The sequence below is a fragment of the Mus caroli genome, unplaced genomic scaffold (assembly GCF_978045245.1).
Source record: "Mus caroli unplaced genomic scaffold, Mus_caroli_1 scaffold_11, whole genome shotgun sequence".
NCBI classification, from domain to species: Eukaryota; Metazoa; Chordata; class Mammalia; order Rodentia; family Muridae; genus Mus; species Mus caroli.
The window spans coordinates 106,490,681-106,507,723 of NW_028227266.1; the positions used below are offsets into that span (position 1 = coordinate 106,490,681).

The 17,043-nt window shown below is 54.9% G+C and overlaps 1 protein-coding gene across 7 annotated transcripts in view; it reads right to left on the reverse strand.

The window, feature by feature from the left end:
* The window catches only part of Sema3f (semaphorin 3F), a 28,573-nt gene continuing 11,530 nt past the window's right edge, over window positions 1–17,043 (reverse strand). For 4 of the 7 annotated variants that reach the window (XM_085827998.1, XM_085828000.1, XM_085828001.1 and 1 more), the window contains 16 exons: window positions 10,908–11,068; window positions 10,757–10,819; window positions 10,536–10,655; window positions 9,725–9,817; window positions 8,079–8,172; window positions 6,626–6,745; window positions 6,342–6,481; window positions 6,123–6,237; window positions 5,881–5,950; window positions 5,582–5,726; window positions 3,784–4,006; window positions 3,147–3,235; window positions 2,987–3,028; window positions 2,665–2,822; window positions 2,416–2,483; window positions 1,519–2,132 (listed from right to left, as the gene is read on the reverse strand). In XM_085827998.1, the coding sequence (XP_085684124.1) occupies window positions 1,519–2,132; window positions 2,416–2,483; window positions 2,665–2,822; window positions 2,987–3,028; window positions 3,147–3,235; window positions 3,784–4,006; window positions 5,582–5,726; window positions 5,881–5,950; window positions 6,123–6,237; window positions 6,342–6,481; window positions 6,626–6,745; window positions 8,079–8,172; window positions 9,725–9,817; window positions 10,536–10,655; window positions 10,757–10,819; window positions 10,908–11,068 (2,315 nt within the window). Of the gene's footprint in view, window positions 1,316–1,518; window positions 2,133–2,415; window positions 2,484–2,664; window positions 2,823–2,986; window positions 3,029–3,146; window positions 3,236–3,783; window positions 4,007–5,581; window positions 5,727–5,880; window positions 5,951–6,122; window positions 6,238–6,341; window positions 6,482–6,625; window positions 6,746–8,078; window positions 8,173–9,724; window positions 9,818–10,535; window positions 10,656–10,756; window positions 10,820–10,907; window positions 11,069–17,043 lie in introns of those variants that run through there. The other 3 variants (XM_021171575.3, XM_021171574.3, XM_085828002.1) reach the window with 3 other exon arrangements.

The following is a 17,043-nucleotide window of genomic DNA, read 5'->3' on the forward strand; positions in this document are numbered from 1 at the left end:
AGCCAGCATTTATTAGCAAGATGGAACCCAAGAGTGGCTGTGGCCTGGGTAGCAGAGGCTGCAGGATACCCCTCCTCCAGACCATCTACCCCACTGCCTCCAGAGCTAGTTACACCCGTCACCTGAGGCAGTGGGCAGAAGGGAGCCTCGGGGATGCCAGGCAGGCCCTGGGCCTCCACCACGGCCCGTGTATCCTCAGGGCGGGGGTGGGGTTCTTTTAAGCCATGCCCGCACCCAGCCCCACCCATGAGTCGAGGCGGCACAGGAAAAGCTAAGGAGGTAGAGTGGGCTGGACCTGCCAGGACAGGCAAGGAAGGGAGAAGAGAAGGTTCTGCCTTACCCAGACAGACATCTCTTCCGTCCCCAATAAATAGGGAATAAATACCTGGGAAAGGTTGGCCTTGACTGGGCACCTCTGTCCCAGGCAGGGGCCTGTCTCCTGGGATAGCCCCTTTCTCCCTCCTCCGAGTGCCCTGAGCCCCCACCCCAGACTCCACAGCAATCCTGGTGTCCATGTCTATGCCGAGGCACAGATGACAACGCATCAGCAAAGGCATGCGGTTCATGCCTGACAAGTAGGGCTCGCTCCCTCCCTGTGTTTTGTAGATCTTGACAGCTCTTCAGCAGGGAGATCTCCACGGAGTCTGGGGACTGTGTGGTCTCGGGCTGGCCCTGGCAACTCCCTAGTCCGGGCTGGGCATTGCTCAGTCATGTGCCATTGCTGACCAACACGGGTCTAAGTTCTGGATAATGCTGCCACCTAGGCAGGCTATATACAACCCACCAATAAATACTGTCTTTGCAGGGGTAGGGTATGTATAGAATATAGATATTTATATATATATATATATCTTTTATATTAAAAGGGATGAGGGGCTAGGCTGGTCCTATGCAGCAGCTGGCCTCATGTGTCCGGAGGGTGGTGGCGACGGTTCCTCGGCTTTTTCTGGTCCTGGAGTTCAGGAGGCCTAAGTGCTCCTGGCGCCTCCCTGGGGCTGGGGGGCACATGGCGCCAGTAACCCTGGCAGTACTGATGGATGAGGCCCACTTCCGGCTGGGCTAGGAGCTGGGCCAGCTCCTGGTAAGGAGGCGTTGGAGGGCCTGTGCCAGGAGGTGGAGGGACGCTCACAGCCAGTGGGGGGAAGAGGGCAGCATGGACGGCGTCCCGGCCCAGTACATGCAGCTGCACCCGCGTGACGATGTGCTTGAAGTTGTTCTCAGTGGCCGTGCAGGAGTAGAGGCCGCGGTCACCAAGCTGCAGGGCGCGAAGCAACAGCCCCTGCTCTGTACGCAGGAAGCGGTCCTCTGCGCGAATCTGCAGGGGTAGGGGGTGGGGCTCAGGGGTTGGGTCACCACTCCACGGGCCTTAGCCAGCTTCCAGGTGAGACCACCATGTTTGTGACCATTCCAAGTAGACACCCACGTGGCATTTTCATATTCCAAGAAGAGAAAAATAGCCCCAGGTACTGTTTGTACATGAGAGGGATATGAATAAGGTATCCACAAATATTCCCACTTTCAGGAAGGATAATGACCCGGGGGTTGGGGTTGGGGGGGCAGTGGGTGTGGTTTCTGAACAATGAATGAGAAAATTTTGGAGCACACACAGAATTTCCATTTAATGAGAATACCCAATTGCGAAACCCGCATAGCATTTCCACGGGAAGAGGAACACGGGGAGGGCTTTCCCAGAAAATATCCACAGAATTTCCATATACTGGAGCTCACCCACGGGATGTTCCGAACAAGAAGGTATACCCCGACAAGAGTACAGATACGGAATTTTTTGTTCTTTTGGGTTTCTCTGGGTAGCCCTGGTGGGGTGGTCCTGGAACTTGCTCTGTAGACCAGACTGGCCTCGAACTCAAGAGATCCGCCTGCCTCTGCCTCCCCAGTGCTGGGCTGCCCCAGGCTGGCCACATTAGTACATTTCTCTCTCATGGACTCACCGCTGTAAAAGACTGGGGTGGGGGTGGGGAGACGGACACAGGAACTCACCTCACGGCGCCGATCACTGGGATCTCGCTGGAACAGCCACTTAACAGTGGCTTGAGGGGAGCGGGGCTGACACTCAAGGAAAGCTGCGCTACCGGCCACTCCGTACTGCACAGACTCTACGGCATTCTTGTTTGCTGTGGATCAAGAGGACCCTGAGTGGAAGCAGCACTGTTCCCAGGTGGTCTGCTCAGTAGGGAGAGGCAGACATCAAGGGGCACACACACACCAAACAGGACCACACCGCTGGGTATCTATCCATTGAGGTGACATGGGACTTCCTAATCCCAGACCTAAGGCGATCCTGCCACCCAGGGCACCATATGTAAGTCTGGACTCTGAGGGTGTCTGTGGGCTTTGGGTGCATAGGACTCTAAAACATGAGAAGCAGCCTACAGGAGGTGCCATGGGCTTACTTACCATTGGAATTGAAACCACGGCACTGCCTGATGGGGTTCCCGTGGCGGACATCTTGCCGGCGACTCCGCCTGGATGAGGGTTAATTCCTAAAGGAGTGCTCTTGGGAGGCTCCTGGACCCCTAAGACTCTAGGACATGGTCCTGTGCCCCAGGGCAGCTGTGTCCCCAACTCTCAACCCCCACCTCAGCCTTATCTCCCTCCAACCTCCCAGGGCTTTGGATAGAATCCCGAGGTTCTGGCGGTCTGTACCTCTTGGAGGATGCTGTGTAGCGAGAGCAGGCCTGGCCATCCCAGGCACAGTAGGGATCGCGGGCGAGGCAGCAGTCAGCACAGGCAGCTCCATAGGCCTGGCAGCGGTGCAGGCTCAGGTGTGTGACACCCACGGCTGAGGCCACATACAGTTGTTGCTGGGAGCAGGAGCAGGAGGAGTCAGTTCTCTCCTCACAGACAGCCCTGTCAGCAGCCAGTTGGGCTGGATTCCTTTTCTGACTCCTAGTCCTTATGCCAAGGGCGTGACCCCAACGGGACACAGGCTCCAACCTCACTCCAGCCCACACTGCCAAGGACTCACCCTCTTGGAAGAGATGGTCATGGTCTTAACAGGTGCCGGTTCCTAGAAGAAAGCAGGGGTCAGCGTCGGCTCCTGAGGAGGCTCAGGACACCTCCTGACCCAGTCTAAGGTCAAGGATGGGACCGGAGAGGGTCACGGAGGCATGCGCGGGACCACCTACCTTGAAGACCTCCACTTCCTCTAGCATGAGCTCTTCCACCTCCTGGTCATCCTTGGGCAGCACGATGACCTTCTGCACTGTCCCGCGGTCTGGAACGGGCCGGGCAGGACCTCAGTGGGGCTGAGGATGCTGGGGAAGGGGCAAAGCCTCAGCCCCTTCCCCACCAAAGCCCCATCTCCTCTAGGGCATTGGAGCGGGGCTTCCATGCTGAGGCTCAAGGACCTCCCTTGGACGAAGGGGAGAGTTGTTGGGGGATGGAAACAGGACAAAGGGGCTCACAGCCGGGGTCTGCCTCTGCACCCAGACTCTCATTTTGGGCCCTACCAAGAACAGAAAACGGGCAGCTGAATTGGATGCTGCTATGATTTTGACAGGTGTGTTTAAGCAAGCACGCATGCATGCGTGTGTATGTGTGTATACGGGCAAACAGTTAGAGCCCTGTATCCTAAGTTATTTTAAAGTCCTGATATAGGGTGGGCCCCTCAAAATGGGAAAAGAGATGGGAGTTTTCCCATTCCTAGCCTTGGCTATTCTGACCAAGGAGGGCAACCCCTAGCTGGGCAGGCTCTGGCTCCAGGATCAGCTCCTCCCATCCAGTGGGCCCAATGTGGGAGTGTCTGAGAGCAGCAGTGGGTACCTGTGCCCAGGAAAAGCACCTCATAGCGTCCATCAGCTGCATCCACCTGGTCTACAGCGACAGTGGTGAGGCGGTAGGGAGCGCCTGTACGGACCACCAGGGGTCGCCGCTGCAGCGGGTAGACGGCCTGGTACATGAGCGGGTGAGTGCGCATGAAGTTGATCACTTCATCAGGGTAGTCCTTAGTGGACTTCATCGAGGGTGTGAAGGTTCCACCAGGGCACTGCAGGCAGATAACGAGTGTCAGTCCTAGGCTGCCCAGGTGGGGCACGTGCACCCGTTAGCTGAGGAGAAGTGTCCATACTGTCTCTTCAACATCCACCTGCTTCTCTCCAAACCCTTTCCTGCTCTCGGTCCTCCCCACAGATCTATGCTGTCACACGCCATGACCTTGTGGCAGCATCTGCCTGAGCTGACCACTCCCTTCCCATGTTCTCATCTCCACCCAGCTGTCTCCTTCCTCTCTGGCTGTCCCTCTGGCTGGCTCACTGCTCTTTCCTGTGCAGTGGGGCCAGAGGCCTCAAGATCTATGCTCTCCCCTTCCCCCTGATGCTGTCCCTACTGCCCTGGACTCAGCCTGTCAGCCTTTCAATTCCAACTTCATTCTTGAAGGAAGCCTCCCCACACCCCTTCAGAGACCAACCTCCCCATGCTGGCATGGAGCCCACGGTCATATCAGCCACACACTCAGGCCACACACTCGGGCTCCTGTGGCAGGCCCAGGCCATACCCAGATAAAGTGAGCCGGCACCCAAGGCTGCAGAATGAGCACGGCCTGGCCCTGCCCACTCCTCATCTCCTTTCCTGTTGTTAGCTGGCCAATCTGGCTTCAGCTGACCTCCAGCTTTGCTGCGAGGGTCTTCCCACTAACCTTCACCTCCCCCAAAGCTGGAGTAACTTCCATGGATTAGCGAACTACTCCTGGCCTCTCATCCGTCTCTAGATCCTGGGCGGCTGCTTTCTTTACAGCCTGATGTATGTTGTGTAAATAATAGCTTTCTTTCTTTCTTCTTCTTCTTCTTTTGCTTTTTGTTTTTTGAGCAGGGTCTCTCTACATAGCCCTGGCTGTTCTAGAACTCACTGTGTAGACCAGACTGGCTTGAAATCACAGAGCTCCACCTGCTGCTGCCTCCTGAGTGCTGGGATTAAAGGACTCTGCTACCATGACCAACTGTGAGTAGCAGTTTTCTAAGTATTATGTGTGTCACTGGACCTGTTGACTGAAGGTTCATTATAGTGGAGCCCATGTCTACAGAGGGCAGCCCAGAGTAGGCCTCTTAAAAACAAAGGAGAGGGGCTGGGGAGATGGCTTAGCAGATAAGAGCACTGGCTAGTTAGTTCCCAGCAGCCCGCACAAAGGCTCATAACCTCTGAAACTCCAGGGCATCCAATGTCCTCTTGTGGGCTCTGCAGGAGCTAAGTGTGCATGTGTCTATACATGCCAAACACCCATACACAGACCAAGCAAACAGACAACAACAAAACAAAAAACAAAAACCAGAGGATATGACTTTAATCCCAGCACTTGAGAGGTAGAAGCAGGCGGACCTCTGTGGACTTGAGCCCAGCCTGATCTACATAGGGAGTTCCAGGACAGCCAGGGATACAGTGAGGTCTTGTCTCAAGATAGAAAACAAGAAGGAGAAGGAGGAGGGGGAGGAGGAGGAGAAAGAGGAGGAAAAAGAGAAGGAAGGGAAGGGGAGGGGAGGGGAGGGGAGGGGAGGGGAGGGGAGGGGAGGGGAGGGGAGGGAAGGGAAGGGAAGGGAGGAAGGAAGAAGAGAAAGAGAGAGGTACGTACTGTGCCAGGCCGAGGATAGGGCATCTTTCCTGAGAAGGGCATCCATTGATAGTTGGGGCCCTCCTTGTGAGCAAAAGGCCCATTGAAGACCATGCGGATATCAGCCATGGAGTAGACACACACTGCAGACCCTCGGAACACAGAGCTGTGTGCAAACAGGTTACTTCTATGGCTGGGGCAGACCCTGGGCCCACAGTCCTCCCCAGCTCAAGGCTACTCCACAGCTCACAACCACACCAGGGTCTTCCACAAACCATAACCCCAAATCCTTCCACTGCTTACCCTAACTCCAGCCTTACCCTGAAGAGGTAAAGACAGCATAAATGACTGGGTTCCTAACGTCCTGGGTCTGCTGGACAAACACATCCTCTGAAAAAGGGGAGAAGGTACTGGGGACACTGCCGCCTTAGGGAGGAGTCCCATGGACCCGTCCACTCCTGCCTTCTGAAGGAGGCCCCCTAAAGGCCCCCTGACCTCTCTGATCCAGCCTCCACCCCTCTTGCTGCAGCCACAGGACCCTGCCGACTTGTTGAGCACTCACGGAGTTCGTCGAAGTGGGTCTCGATACCATCCTCGCCCGGCACGGAGCAGACAAGCCGAGCCTTCAGGAATGTGCTCCACTTGTTGACCAGGCAGCAATGGCCACCATCATCGTTCTGGGGGTCGGGGCAGGGAGCCAGATTAGATCAGCTCATTCACCACCCCCAAGACCAGCTGGGGTAGGTCTGGGGGGTGGCAGCAGAGCCTTTTAGACACTTACGAGGCAGATGCGCCCGATGCGGGCATACACAGCAGGGTTCTGTGGTGCCTCTGCCGAGCGCTCTCGGAAGAAGAAGTAGAGTTTATCGTCATTGCGCTCCGCGCTGTCAGGGATGAGCTCAGCATGTATGAAGGAAGGATCTGGAAAGGGGGGGGGGGTTAGAGGTGGTTAGGAGACGGGCAGCGTGAACCTGCCCCGGGTTAGTCACAGGCTTAAACTCTCCCCCAGGTGTGCAGGTCTTGGCACATCCGGCCACATTTCCCACTCAGGTCTTTGCAGCTCACCATTGAGCCACCGGGAGTTGTACTGATCTGTGCGCATGGCTGTCTGCTTTCCCAGCGTGCGGAAAATGGCTGCATCGGTGCCCATAAAATCGATGTACACTCCTGCATAGAGTTCCTCATCTGTAGGAGCATTGGTGGGTCAGTCAGGGCACTGCTCAGACTCTGGGACCCTTGGGTGAAGTTTGACATGCTCCTCCCCCCCCCACCCTGCCCTGCACCCCCTCCCACCTTGTCAACCCCTCCCTCCTTCAAGATGCCCTGGGACACAGGGCCAGATCCTATCTCTCAGTAAGTGCTTGCAACCTGTTCTGGGAGGAGGGCGGTAGTGTCAGTGGCCAATTCCTATGATCCTTCCATCCCAGCTTAACTCAAGCTGATAACCTGAGGTCACTGCACTCAGAGCTGGGAAAGACATGCCAATGCCATCCTACAGGATTTCTGCCCCACCAATCACAACAGGCAGACAGAGCCTCAAAAGATTACAATGTAGAGATGTAGTCAAACACTAGGAAGTAATACCTTTTGAGCATTTATTATATTTTGTTGCCGGTGCTTCTGGCTTAATACAATTTATTTAGTTATGAGCTTTGATAATTGAATTTTCAGTAATAGCTGCGTTTAACAACTGGATCAGGGAATTCCTGAGAATGTAACTGCTGAGCCGGCTCCAGCACGTCCCTTCTTCCCTCTGAGATTCTGCAGGTAATGAGTTTGACCTTCCTCCACTTATACCCCCTGGTCTGAACTGTTATCAGGCCAAACCCTTTTCATTCACCAAAGAGAAAACGCCGGCACCCCACACCCCCGAAAACCCTTGGCCTAACCAGGTCTGCAGGTGACACAGCACCCAGCAGCTGCCCGATAAGACACCCTAGGGACGGACGTCAGAAAGCAGGCACAGTGCCAGACCGGGGGTGAGTTTCCCAACCTGCAGACAGGTGCAGCAGCTGCTCTGAGTCTCCAATAGGACACTGCCTTGAGAAAAGCCCCCAACTCACCCAGACACCTGCTCGAAACATGTTCTCCCATCTGCCCAGGGTGCTCTCTGGTTCTATGTGAGCTTCTTCCAGTCTCCTTGACACAGGAAGGAGCTATGGAACCCTTACCTCGCTCTTACTTAGCACGGACCCAGCTTATTTTCTCTTCTAGGCAACCTCAGGCTTGGAGGGTTCTAGGTTTTGCAAAGGCCACACTTGGTATCCCAGGGGAAGACCTGGCCCCCTACTGTCCCATCCAAAGAGGGTTGGGTAGAGGATTACACACCTAGTCTCTGCTTCTCAGCACATACCAGGGATTGTACTGTATCCTAACCCTCTCTAGGCAAGTCCCCCCCACTGGGGGCTAATGAGACACGGTCGTGGTCTCTGACCTAGAGTACAGGTAACCCCCCCTCATTCTAGTGGCAAAGGCTACGTACTGAGACCATAGACCCTGGTGGAGTGGGGTCACTCACTGATGAGGGCTGAGGCTGTGTCCAGCTTGGGGTCATAGGGACATTTGCCTTTTCCTGACTCCAGTTTCTCAGGCTCCAGGTAGAAGATGTAATCCTGCAGGGCAGAAAGGGGCTCAGCACACCCAGGCCAGTCCCACAGACAAGGATAAGTTTCATAAGGTTCCTAGGGCAAGAATGAGCCCCAAGGGCCACCCTAAGTCCACCCGCCATACCCCACTCCCAGGGTCCTTGCCAGGTCTCCTGGGGCAAGCCCATGGTATTTCCAAGGGGGTTGCTCTCTGATTCTATGCCTCAGGTAAGACCTAAGAATCAACTCTCAGAGGTCCAGTTCTTCAGGACCACTGGTGGTGGGCTTACAGGGCTAAAGTACTTTTGTGCCAACTAGCCCAGAAGATGCCAACAAACCCCTGGGACTACAGAGGCTGGAGAGTTTGAGCTACAGCTGTTTATCTTGGGCCAGGGAGGGGCTGCAGACCTGGGTAGGGCAGGAGCCACAGTTCAAAGACCTGGGGTCCTGTCCTACTTTCAGGTCCAACCAAGGAGCTCCAAGGCTGTCTCCAGGTTTTTGCTCTACCTGTGGACCTCAGGATGGACCAAGAGGTCATGGGTTTTCTATCCCTCCACATCAGCCCAGAGAGCCAAGTTGGGGGAATCCAGCTGAGATCACGTGGAATTCACAGAGTTAACCATCATCCAACCCCACACTGCCCATTTCACCCTGGAAGATGCTAGGAGGAAGACCTGCGAAGTCCCTGGGACCAGGATGAGCTCACAGGCCTGGTGGGAAAGGCAGGGAAGAGGGAGGGAGAGGGAGGAGGAGAGACGCACAGAGGAAGTGGCAGCAGGCGGCAGGATGGTGACGGGAAGGCGCACACAGGTCTGCTTTCAGCTACACTCTGCTCACAGAACTTCCTGCACACACACACACACACGAGCTGCACATAGATCCGCACACAACAAACTGGCACACCTAAGCCATTGTTCATCCCAAATGCACACACACAGAATCTAGATAGCCTGAGATGTTCAACACTCCCCATCAGACAGATAAACACACACACACACACACACAGAGTCATGCACAAATATATATTCTCACACATACTCACATGCTGTCATTCACCGGCAGCCTCTGCCCCCCTGCCCGCCCCTGCCCAGCCCCAGCTTGCCTTCCCCAGCCCAGACCCCCAGGCTAGACTAACTGTCAGACACACTACCTTGATCCCACATATGAGAATGGGCAGAACACCTCTATCTACATACATGCCCCACGAAAGGCATGGGAACAGACACGGAGGAGTCCTGTGCCAGCCCCACTGTGAATATGCTCAGGCACAGGTTGCTCTGTGGTCATGTGTGTCTCTACACATTTCTCAGGGCTGAGGCATGACTGTCCCCAGGACTCCTGTCTTCCCCACCTGGTGGCTTCAGGATTCCTTGCCTGCAGGAGTCCCACTGAGGCTGACAAAGAGTCCAGCTGGAGCTGCTTTCAGAACCTGAGGGCACTGCAGGGGAAGGGGTGGGAGTGGGGTGGGGGCATGAGGGTATAGGGAGACATTGGGGGGGCTGGCCCTGGGGCCAGGCCCAGGGTAAACTGAGCTCAGAGGTCGTTTAGCTTGGCGAGAGACTAGAAGGAGAAGGCCCACCTGGCGTGGGGCTGTGGGCGTCGGGCGGTCGGCACCATCGGTGGCCCTGCTGCCTCGGCCTCTGACCACCTGCATCTGGGTCCACGGTAGGGCCTGGGAAGATAGATGTTAGAGCTGGGGGCGATAGATGTTAGAGCTGGGGGTGGCAGGGGCTGGGGGAGCGGGCCTGGGCTGCCAGCCTCTCATACCACACAGGCCAGGAACACACGTGAACACATGGGTCCCCAGAGAACAGATATGCATGTGTACACACACATACACACAGGATTGGCTCACGCCTGCACACCATGTGCCCCGTATGTTCAGTCGCTCTCACGCATGCCCTACGAGGTCACATCAACTCACATCCATGCCCACATGGAAATGGAAAAGGGCAGAAGCAGGCAGGGTGGAGCGGAGCTGGGGAGAAGGCAGCTCTCCCCTGGGGCCAGAGGGTGGAAGCTGGCTCAGGCTTCCAGCCTCCTGGAATACCGAAGACGCCACCAAGACCCTCCCGACTTGGCAGCTCCATAGACATGGCCAAGAGAACGGTTGCCCCGTGCAGGGCAAATGCTTACTAATGCGCCAGGCACAGTGTTATCTGGAGAGCACTAACTCACTGCCTCTTCCTCACATCGACCTGTTCGAAAGGAACTGTGAACCCAATTTCAAGGTGAGAAAATTGAGGCTCAGAGAGCTGAACAACTTACTCACCCAAGGCCACGGGGCCTGGAAGGGTTAAGGATGGGGCTCAAGCCCATCCTCCCATCAGGACCTTGGAACACAGCCACCAGAGGGGGACAGCACAGAGCTAGGGTTGACAGGAGCTTACCTGTGCGCGACGGCCACGGTTCACATAGGTGCACATGGGGTTGTAGGCACCGGTCCCACACACGTACAGGTGTGTTCGGTTCCAGGGCTGGATGAGCCGGACGAAGTTCCCACACTCTCCCTGTGGCCAGACAGAAAGCTGTGTGGATGCCCAGACATCTGCCCTTGTCCGTCCCTCTCCGAGATCACGGCCTCACCCTCAGTGGGCCCCACTGCACTCACGTTGCCATCCTTGCCTGACAGTATGCACTCCTCAATGCGCTGCGGGGAGGCTGCCCAATGGATCTGCCAAAGATGAAGTTTAGAGGATGCAGCCTGCTGGCCAGGACCCTGACCCTGGGCTCCAGGCCCTTCACCCTGCCTCCCCACTTACAATAAGGGGCTCTCGGTTGATGTCATGCAGGTCCAGGGACAGCACGTAGTCCTTGCTGCCCACATACATGCGGTCATGGTCCTCATCCTTGAGCAGGATTCTGTAGTCTGTAGTGTTGAGCAGAAAGTTGAAGAAGTGGGCGGTACCGGTGGCCTTAAGTTCTGTGGACGAGAAGCAGGACACCAATGAGAAGGACACATTCCCTCTGAAAGAGAGACACTGAGGCCGCGGCTGTCCTAAACTTCCCATTCCTTCCCCCACGGCCTTCTTAGCTCCCTTTCCAGTTGCTGCTTGTCCATGGAGGAGAAAGTGGGACATGTAGACAAGCCAGAGAAGGGGCCACACCCAAAGCTACACCCTGATTCACAGGCAGCCCAAGCTAATCCCAATGAAAGGGCCGTGGGTATAACCCAGGGTGTGCGATGGCATCAAAGAGCCTGCTCAGGTGGGGGCAGATGCTTCCACTCAGGGTGGGGCCGAAAGGGTTAACGAGCAGATGGGAGTGGTGTTGGGGTGGAAGATGCTACAGACGCTGGCACAGAGCCCAGATACCCTGCCCTCACCCTAGCTGACCACCATGCAGGGGACACAGCCATCACACTGCAAGATCCCTACTGGACCTGAAATAGGCTAGCCAGATACCAAAAAGCTCCAAAGGAGCCCCAATACCCTACAGAACTCAGGCCCATCAGACCCTACAAGGTTGCTAATGGTGGGGCTCAGCTAGGAGGGGTCCTGGAGGGAAGGAGGCTCCTCCCAGCAATGCTTTAGGAGCACATGACAAGGGCTGAAGACAGTGCAACTGGGTCTTGTTTTCTCTTTGTTGTCTGCAGCAGTGGCCTTAGCTCCCTGAGCACACTAAGACAAAGTTTCCTGGGGTGAACGATGGGTAGCTTTGCCAACAACAGGCCAGTGACACAGCCAACAACAGGTCAGGACTCCTGGAAGCTTGTGAACCTGTCTTTGGGGACCCAAAGGGTTCACTTGACAAGTCTGTCCCTTGACGGCCCCCAGCTAGTTTTAGCTCAAGAGAGAGAAAACTATGATTGAGGGTCATGAATATTCACCAGCAGAGGGGGCTTTGGTGGTAACATACAAAAGCGCACATATATGCACATCATGCATGGAGCAGATATGCAAATGTGTCCTGCGACAGATGAGGTACCACTGGAGCATATGTACCCTCTGCCTGATCCCACAGCTGGCACCCAGCTTCACAGATGGGACAATGGAGGGGCAGACTAGGCACCTGGGGAGAGAACAGCTGAGATCAGAGCTCTGAACTTAGCAGGAAGGTGGCAGCAGCAGGTGGCTGTCCCTGACTGGCCTGGCTCTGATTCCAACTGGTGTGTAGAGACCCTAGGATAAGCTAGAGACACTGTCTGAGGCCAGCAGGCTGGTGGTGCTACCCATCTTTTTTTTTTTTTTTTTTTTTTTTTTTTTTTGGTTTTTCGAGACAAGGTTTCTCTGTGTAGCCCTGGCTGTCCTGGAACTCACTCTGTAGACCAGGCTGGCCTCGAACTCAGAAATCCGCCTGCCTCTGCCTCCCAAGTGCTGGGATTAAAGGCATGCGCCACCACGCCCGGCTGGTGCTATGCATCTTTAATCCTAGTACTTGGAAGGTAGAGGCATGTAGATCTCTGAGTTCAAGGCTAGCCTGGTCTACAGAGTCAGTTCCAGAACAGCCAGGGCTACACAGAGCAATCTTATCTTGAAAAGCCAAAAAAGGGTTGGAGAGATGGCTCAGAGGTTAAGAGCACTGACTGTTCTTCTGAAGGTTCTGAGTTCAAATCTCAGCAACCACATGGTGGCTCACAACCATCTGTAATGAGAGCTGATGCCCTCTTCTGGTGTGTCTGAAAACAGTTACAGTGTACTTACATGTAATAAATAAATAAATAAATAAATAAATAAATAAATAATCTTTAAAAGAGGGAAGGGGCTGGAGAGATGGCTCAGCGGTTAAGAGCACAGACTGCTCTTCTGGAGGTCCTGAGTTTAAATCCCAGCAACCACATCTGTAATGAGATCTGATGCTCTCTTCTGGTGCATCTGAAGACAGCTAGTATACTTACATATAATAAATAAGTCAATCTTTAAGAGGGTGGGCAGGTTGGGGGTGGGAAGATGGGACCATGATCTGATGGTCAACCCAGGGTCTGGTTCAGGGCATTACTGTGTGGAGCTGCAGTGCAAAGAGAAGCCTTGCCCTGCTCAGACCTGATTATGTAGCAACAAGAGAATATAGGTGATGACCTTGGCCAGCCACTGGGACATAGGGACGCAGGGACGCCAAAAGATCAAAGGGCCAATCCCTGCCTGGCTATGGCCTCACCCGCCTGTCCGGCGGTGCCTCTGAAGTCCTGGGCAGGGCAGCCTGGGCACCTGTCCTGCACCTGTTGTTGGGTCACTTGGAGTCTCCTGCCTGGCCACCCAGTCATAGTGACAACAGGAAAGTAAACACTCCCCCACCCCCACGGCTGGGAAGTAGCCAGAGAGGAAGTGGGGCTGCCAGTGGAGCCCCCCCAGGCTGGGATAGCCTGCCAGGGGTTATTTATACCCTGGCTGGGGGCATGGCCTTGGTTGTGCCCTTATTCATTCTGCTACGCTGGGGGGCACTTCAGGGACAACGGAAAAAAGTAGGGCAGAAGATTAAGTGGACTCCTTCTGAGAAGTGGGCAGGGGAAGATTCAGAGAGCTTAGTCCCCCAGCCACACAGCCATAAACCCAAAGCCTTGAGCTCACATATCCCTATCCACTCTTGACCCCATAGTCTAGACCCCACCTCATGCTGCACCATGACTGCCAGGACCCAAGATCCACATCCAAACTAGGACCCTGTGAGGAAGGGGAGTTCTAGAAAGGGGACAGGAGTCTCTCCTTGATCCAACATACATGGCTTCTGTATGTCCTCCAGTCTGTCCCTAGGTAGAGGGTGCCGCTAAGCCAGGTACCCACTCTCCTCAGAGCTTTGTGCTTACATCCAGTTCATAGGTGAGGAAGTTGGGGTACAGGGAAGGGAAGTGACAGGCAGACTGCATAAAGATGGGGAGCCCATGGAAGTCAGTCCTGGTGATAGGGTCTGCCTGCCAGGGGATGGAGAGCCGGAAGGTGACGCGTCCTCCATCATTGAGACACTTGACCCAGAACCCTGGGGACTCCTCTAAATGGCTTTGGGATATGGCGTCAATGGCTCTGGTATTATGGGACACTCTGGTGTCACAGGACATGATGCTTTAGTTGCTGTGGAAATGGTGAGGAGGAGGAGGGGAGCCCCCGGGAGGCAAGGCAGGCTGGAGAAGAGGTGGGGAAGGGAGGTCAGGAACCTTGGCTATGGTTCCACTTCCACTCTGGGCTGTTGAAGTATCCTGGCTCTCTGGGCCTCATTTTACAGTCCAGAGCATTTCACGAGCTGCCTAAATCTGACATTCAAGGTGGCCCTGGTAGAGTCTGAGAGCTGTCACTCCTCTGGATTCCCCTGTCTTGAGGGGGGCCGGAGAACGGGTTGGGGCTTCCCAGATCTTTTCCTGAGGAAACAGGCTTCCTTCCAGCTGCCAGCATCACCTGAAGAACATGCAGTCGTCACACACATCCCTGCTACCCCACTTCCTAAGGCTGGGGAGACAGGCGGAGAGGACTGCAGGGGCGGAAGAGGCATCCTGTTGACTCAAGCCGACATCCACAGAAGCACAGCTAACTGAATTCATCAGAGGCAGCCTACATAAGCGAAGGCAGAGCTGGGTAGTTCTCCAGGGTCTAGAGAGAGCCACGTGTCAGGGTCTAGCCTTGCTAACTCACAGCTGGAGTGCTAACACCACTCATGCTAGATGTCCCGAGAAAATGCAAATCAAAAGCCCCATGACTGTCCCACATCCCTAGCTGCTGCAGACAGGAAGACAGTGGTGCTCAAAGTTAGGAAGTAGAACTAGCTGCCTGACCTACCCTAACCTGTGTACCACGGGGCAAAGGATCTGGAGGCTTTTACCCACCTCCCAAGAAGCCTGGTTCAAAGTGGAAGGGGAGCTGAAGCAGGTATCCATAGCTGGCACCTGCAGGATCAGCAGACACTACTGCCTTGGATCCTTCTGGGCCCAGTACTCTGAAAACATAGGTTCTCAACCTGTGGGCTGTGACCTCTTTAGGGGCTGAGGGACCCTTTCACAGGAGTCGCCTAAGACCATCTGCATGTCAGATGTTTAAATTATGGTCTATAACCATGGCAAAATTAGTTATGAAGTAGCAACAAAAATAATTTTATGGTTAAGGGTCACCCCGACACGAGGAGCTATATATACTAAGGGGTGGCAGCTAAGAAGGTTGAGAACCACTGCCTTCAAGGGACTTGAGCCAAAAAGTTCCAGGGGCCTGAAACGGTATCAGTCCACGTGTCGCTGATTCAGACCCAGCTTGGTCATACCTTCAGACCAGGGCTGACTTCTGCTCAGTCTGTGACAGCCGGGCTCAAGCCTGAATAGGTTTTTGAGCTTGTCAGGGGAGGGTGGGGGCCTGGGTGCTGCTTCCTGGGGTGAGCCCCACACCCCTGCTCTCACCCAAGCTGGGCACAGGTTGGGTGGGGTGGTATCCGGGAAGGATTTTCCCGTCATGGGAAGGAAGAGCCTTTTCTGGCATCAGACACTCGTTTCCGTAGTCTTTCCCAGCTTCCAGACCTCTCCCATGGCTGTTAGACATTCTGTCCTGGCCCAAAGTGGTCTGGCCAAGGTCCCAGGGGCAGGAACAATCCCACTGCATTTGAGGCTTGACCCTGGGGGGGGGGGGTGGTGTCTCTGCTTCCTCATCTGTGGGAAGCAATGGCTGAAGCCTTGCTTTAAAGGAGCCAGTGGGCGTGTCCACAGCCCTCACCAGAGACCCCTAAATGGGAGGGCCTCACCCCCTGCTGCCTGTCTCTAGGACACCAGACCTGCTACCAGTGAGGCAGTGGCTGTTGCAAAGAGAGGAATCTTGGACCAGAGGTGGGTGACCCGCCCCCTTGGTTACAGATCCACAAAGCAGTGGGCTCTGACTGACAGCGTGACCTCCCCTAAAAGGGCTGGGGTTGAGGGAGTGATAGACAGGTCCCTGTACCCTAGCCCTGACCTCTGACCTCCTGTGGGCGAGTGGCAGTCCTAACTCCTGAGCTGAAGAGAAATGGGATTGGGTGTGAAGGGGCTGCCAGTCTAGATCTTTGTTAGTGCATCATCCACCAGGAAGACAGGCCTCCTGACCCGAGGACAAAAACTGAAGTAGACATGAAGATTATGTGTGTGTGTGTGTGCGTGTGTGTGTGTGTGTGTGTGTGTGTGTATACACACATATATATGAACATATAAAATGTTATTAAGTTAAATATCTATATACATATATTAACAGTGGCAGTCACATGTGTGGCAGAGCCCAGGCAATCCCCACCCAACACTCTCATGGACTCTAGGGAAGGGTCACCCTTAGCATCTTTCCCTCCTCCAAAGCTATGAGGGGCCCCAGAGGAAGGCCCAGGGGCTGGCCTGGCCCCCTGGCTCCCTGCCTAATCCTCTTTTAATGAGCGGCCGGCTGGCCAGCCGGAAGGCCTCAGTCCCTGGCCACAGCTCTACAAGCCTGAGAGCCCCAGCCAGGCTGAGTAGGGGGCAGGGTATGCCAGAAGCCTTAGTATGCCCCACCCCCAAGCTCAGCATATCTAGTCAAGACTTCACCCACTGACCAGGTCAACTCGGTGCCCATCAGCAACAATGCTATCTGCTGTTGCTGCTGAGGGCACTCTGGATATAAATCACTTGGGGCTGGGCAAGGGAAGGCCTCGCTGCTGATCGCCTTTGACTTAGTGTTAAGTTGCCAGTCCTTGGGGAGTAGACCATCCTCACCAGGCACTGAGACTAAGAGCTAGGAGCCTTCCCAGGATTCCTAGGCACCGCCCCCCCCACCAGGCAGGTGAGCCAGGTCGGTGCCAACAAAACCAATTACAACCGCTCTCACCCAATTAGCAACTAATTATGGCCTCATAGTCCGTTCAACATAATTAACATGTAAATGACTCCGCGTGTTTATATTCAATAACCACTCTGATTGAATTTAATTTAAATGTCTGAACTGGGAACCCAGTTACCGTATTTCACCACTTACAGCTGCCACTTTCAGGAAACCT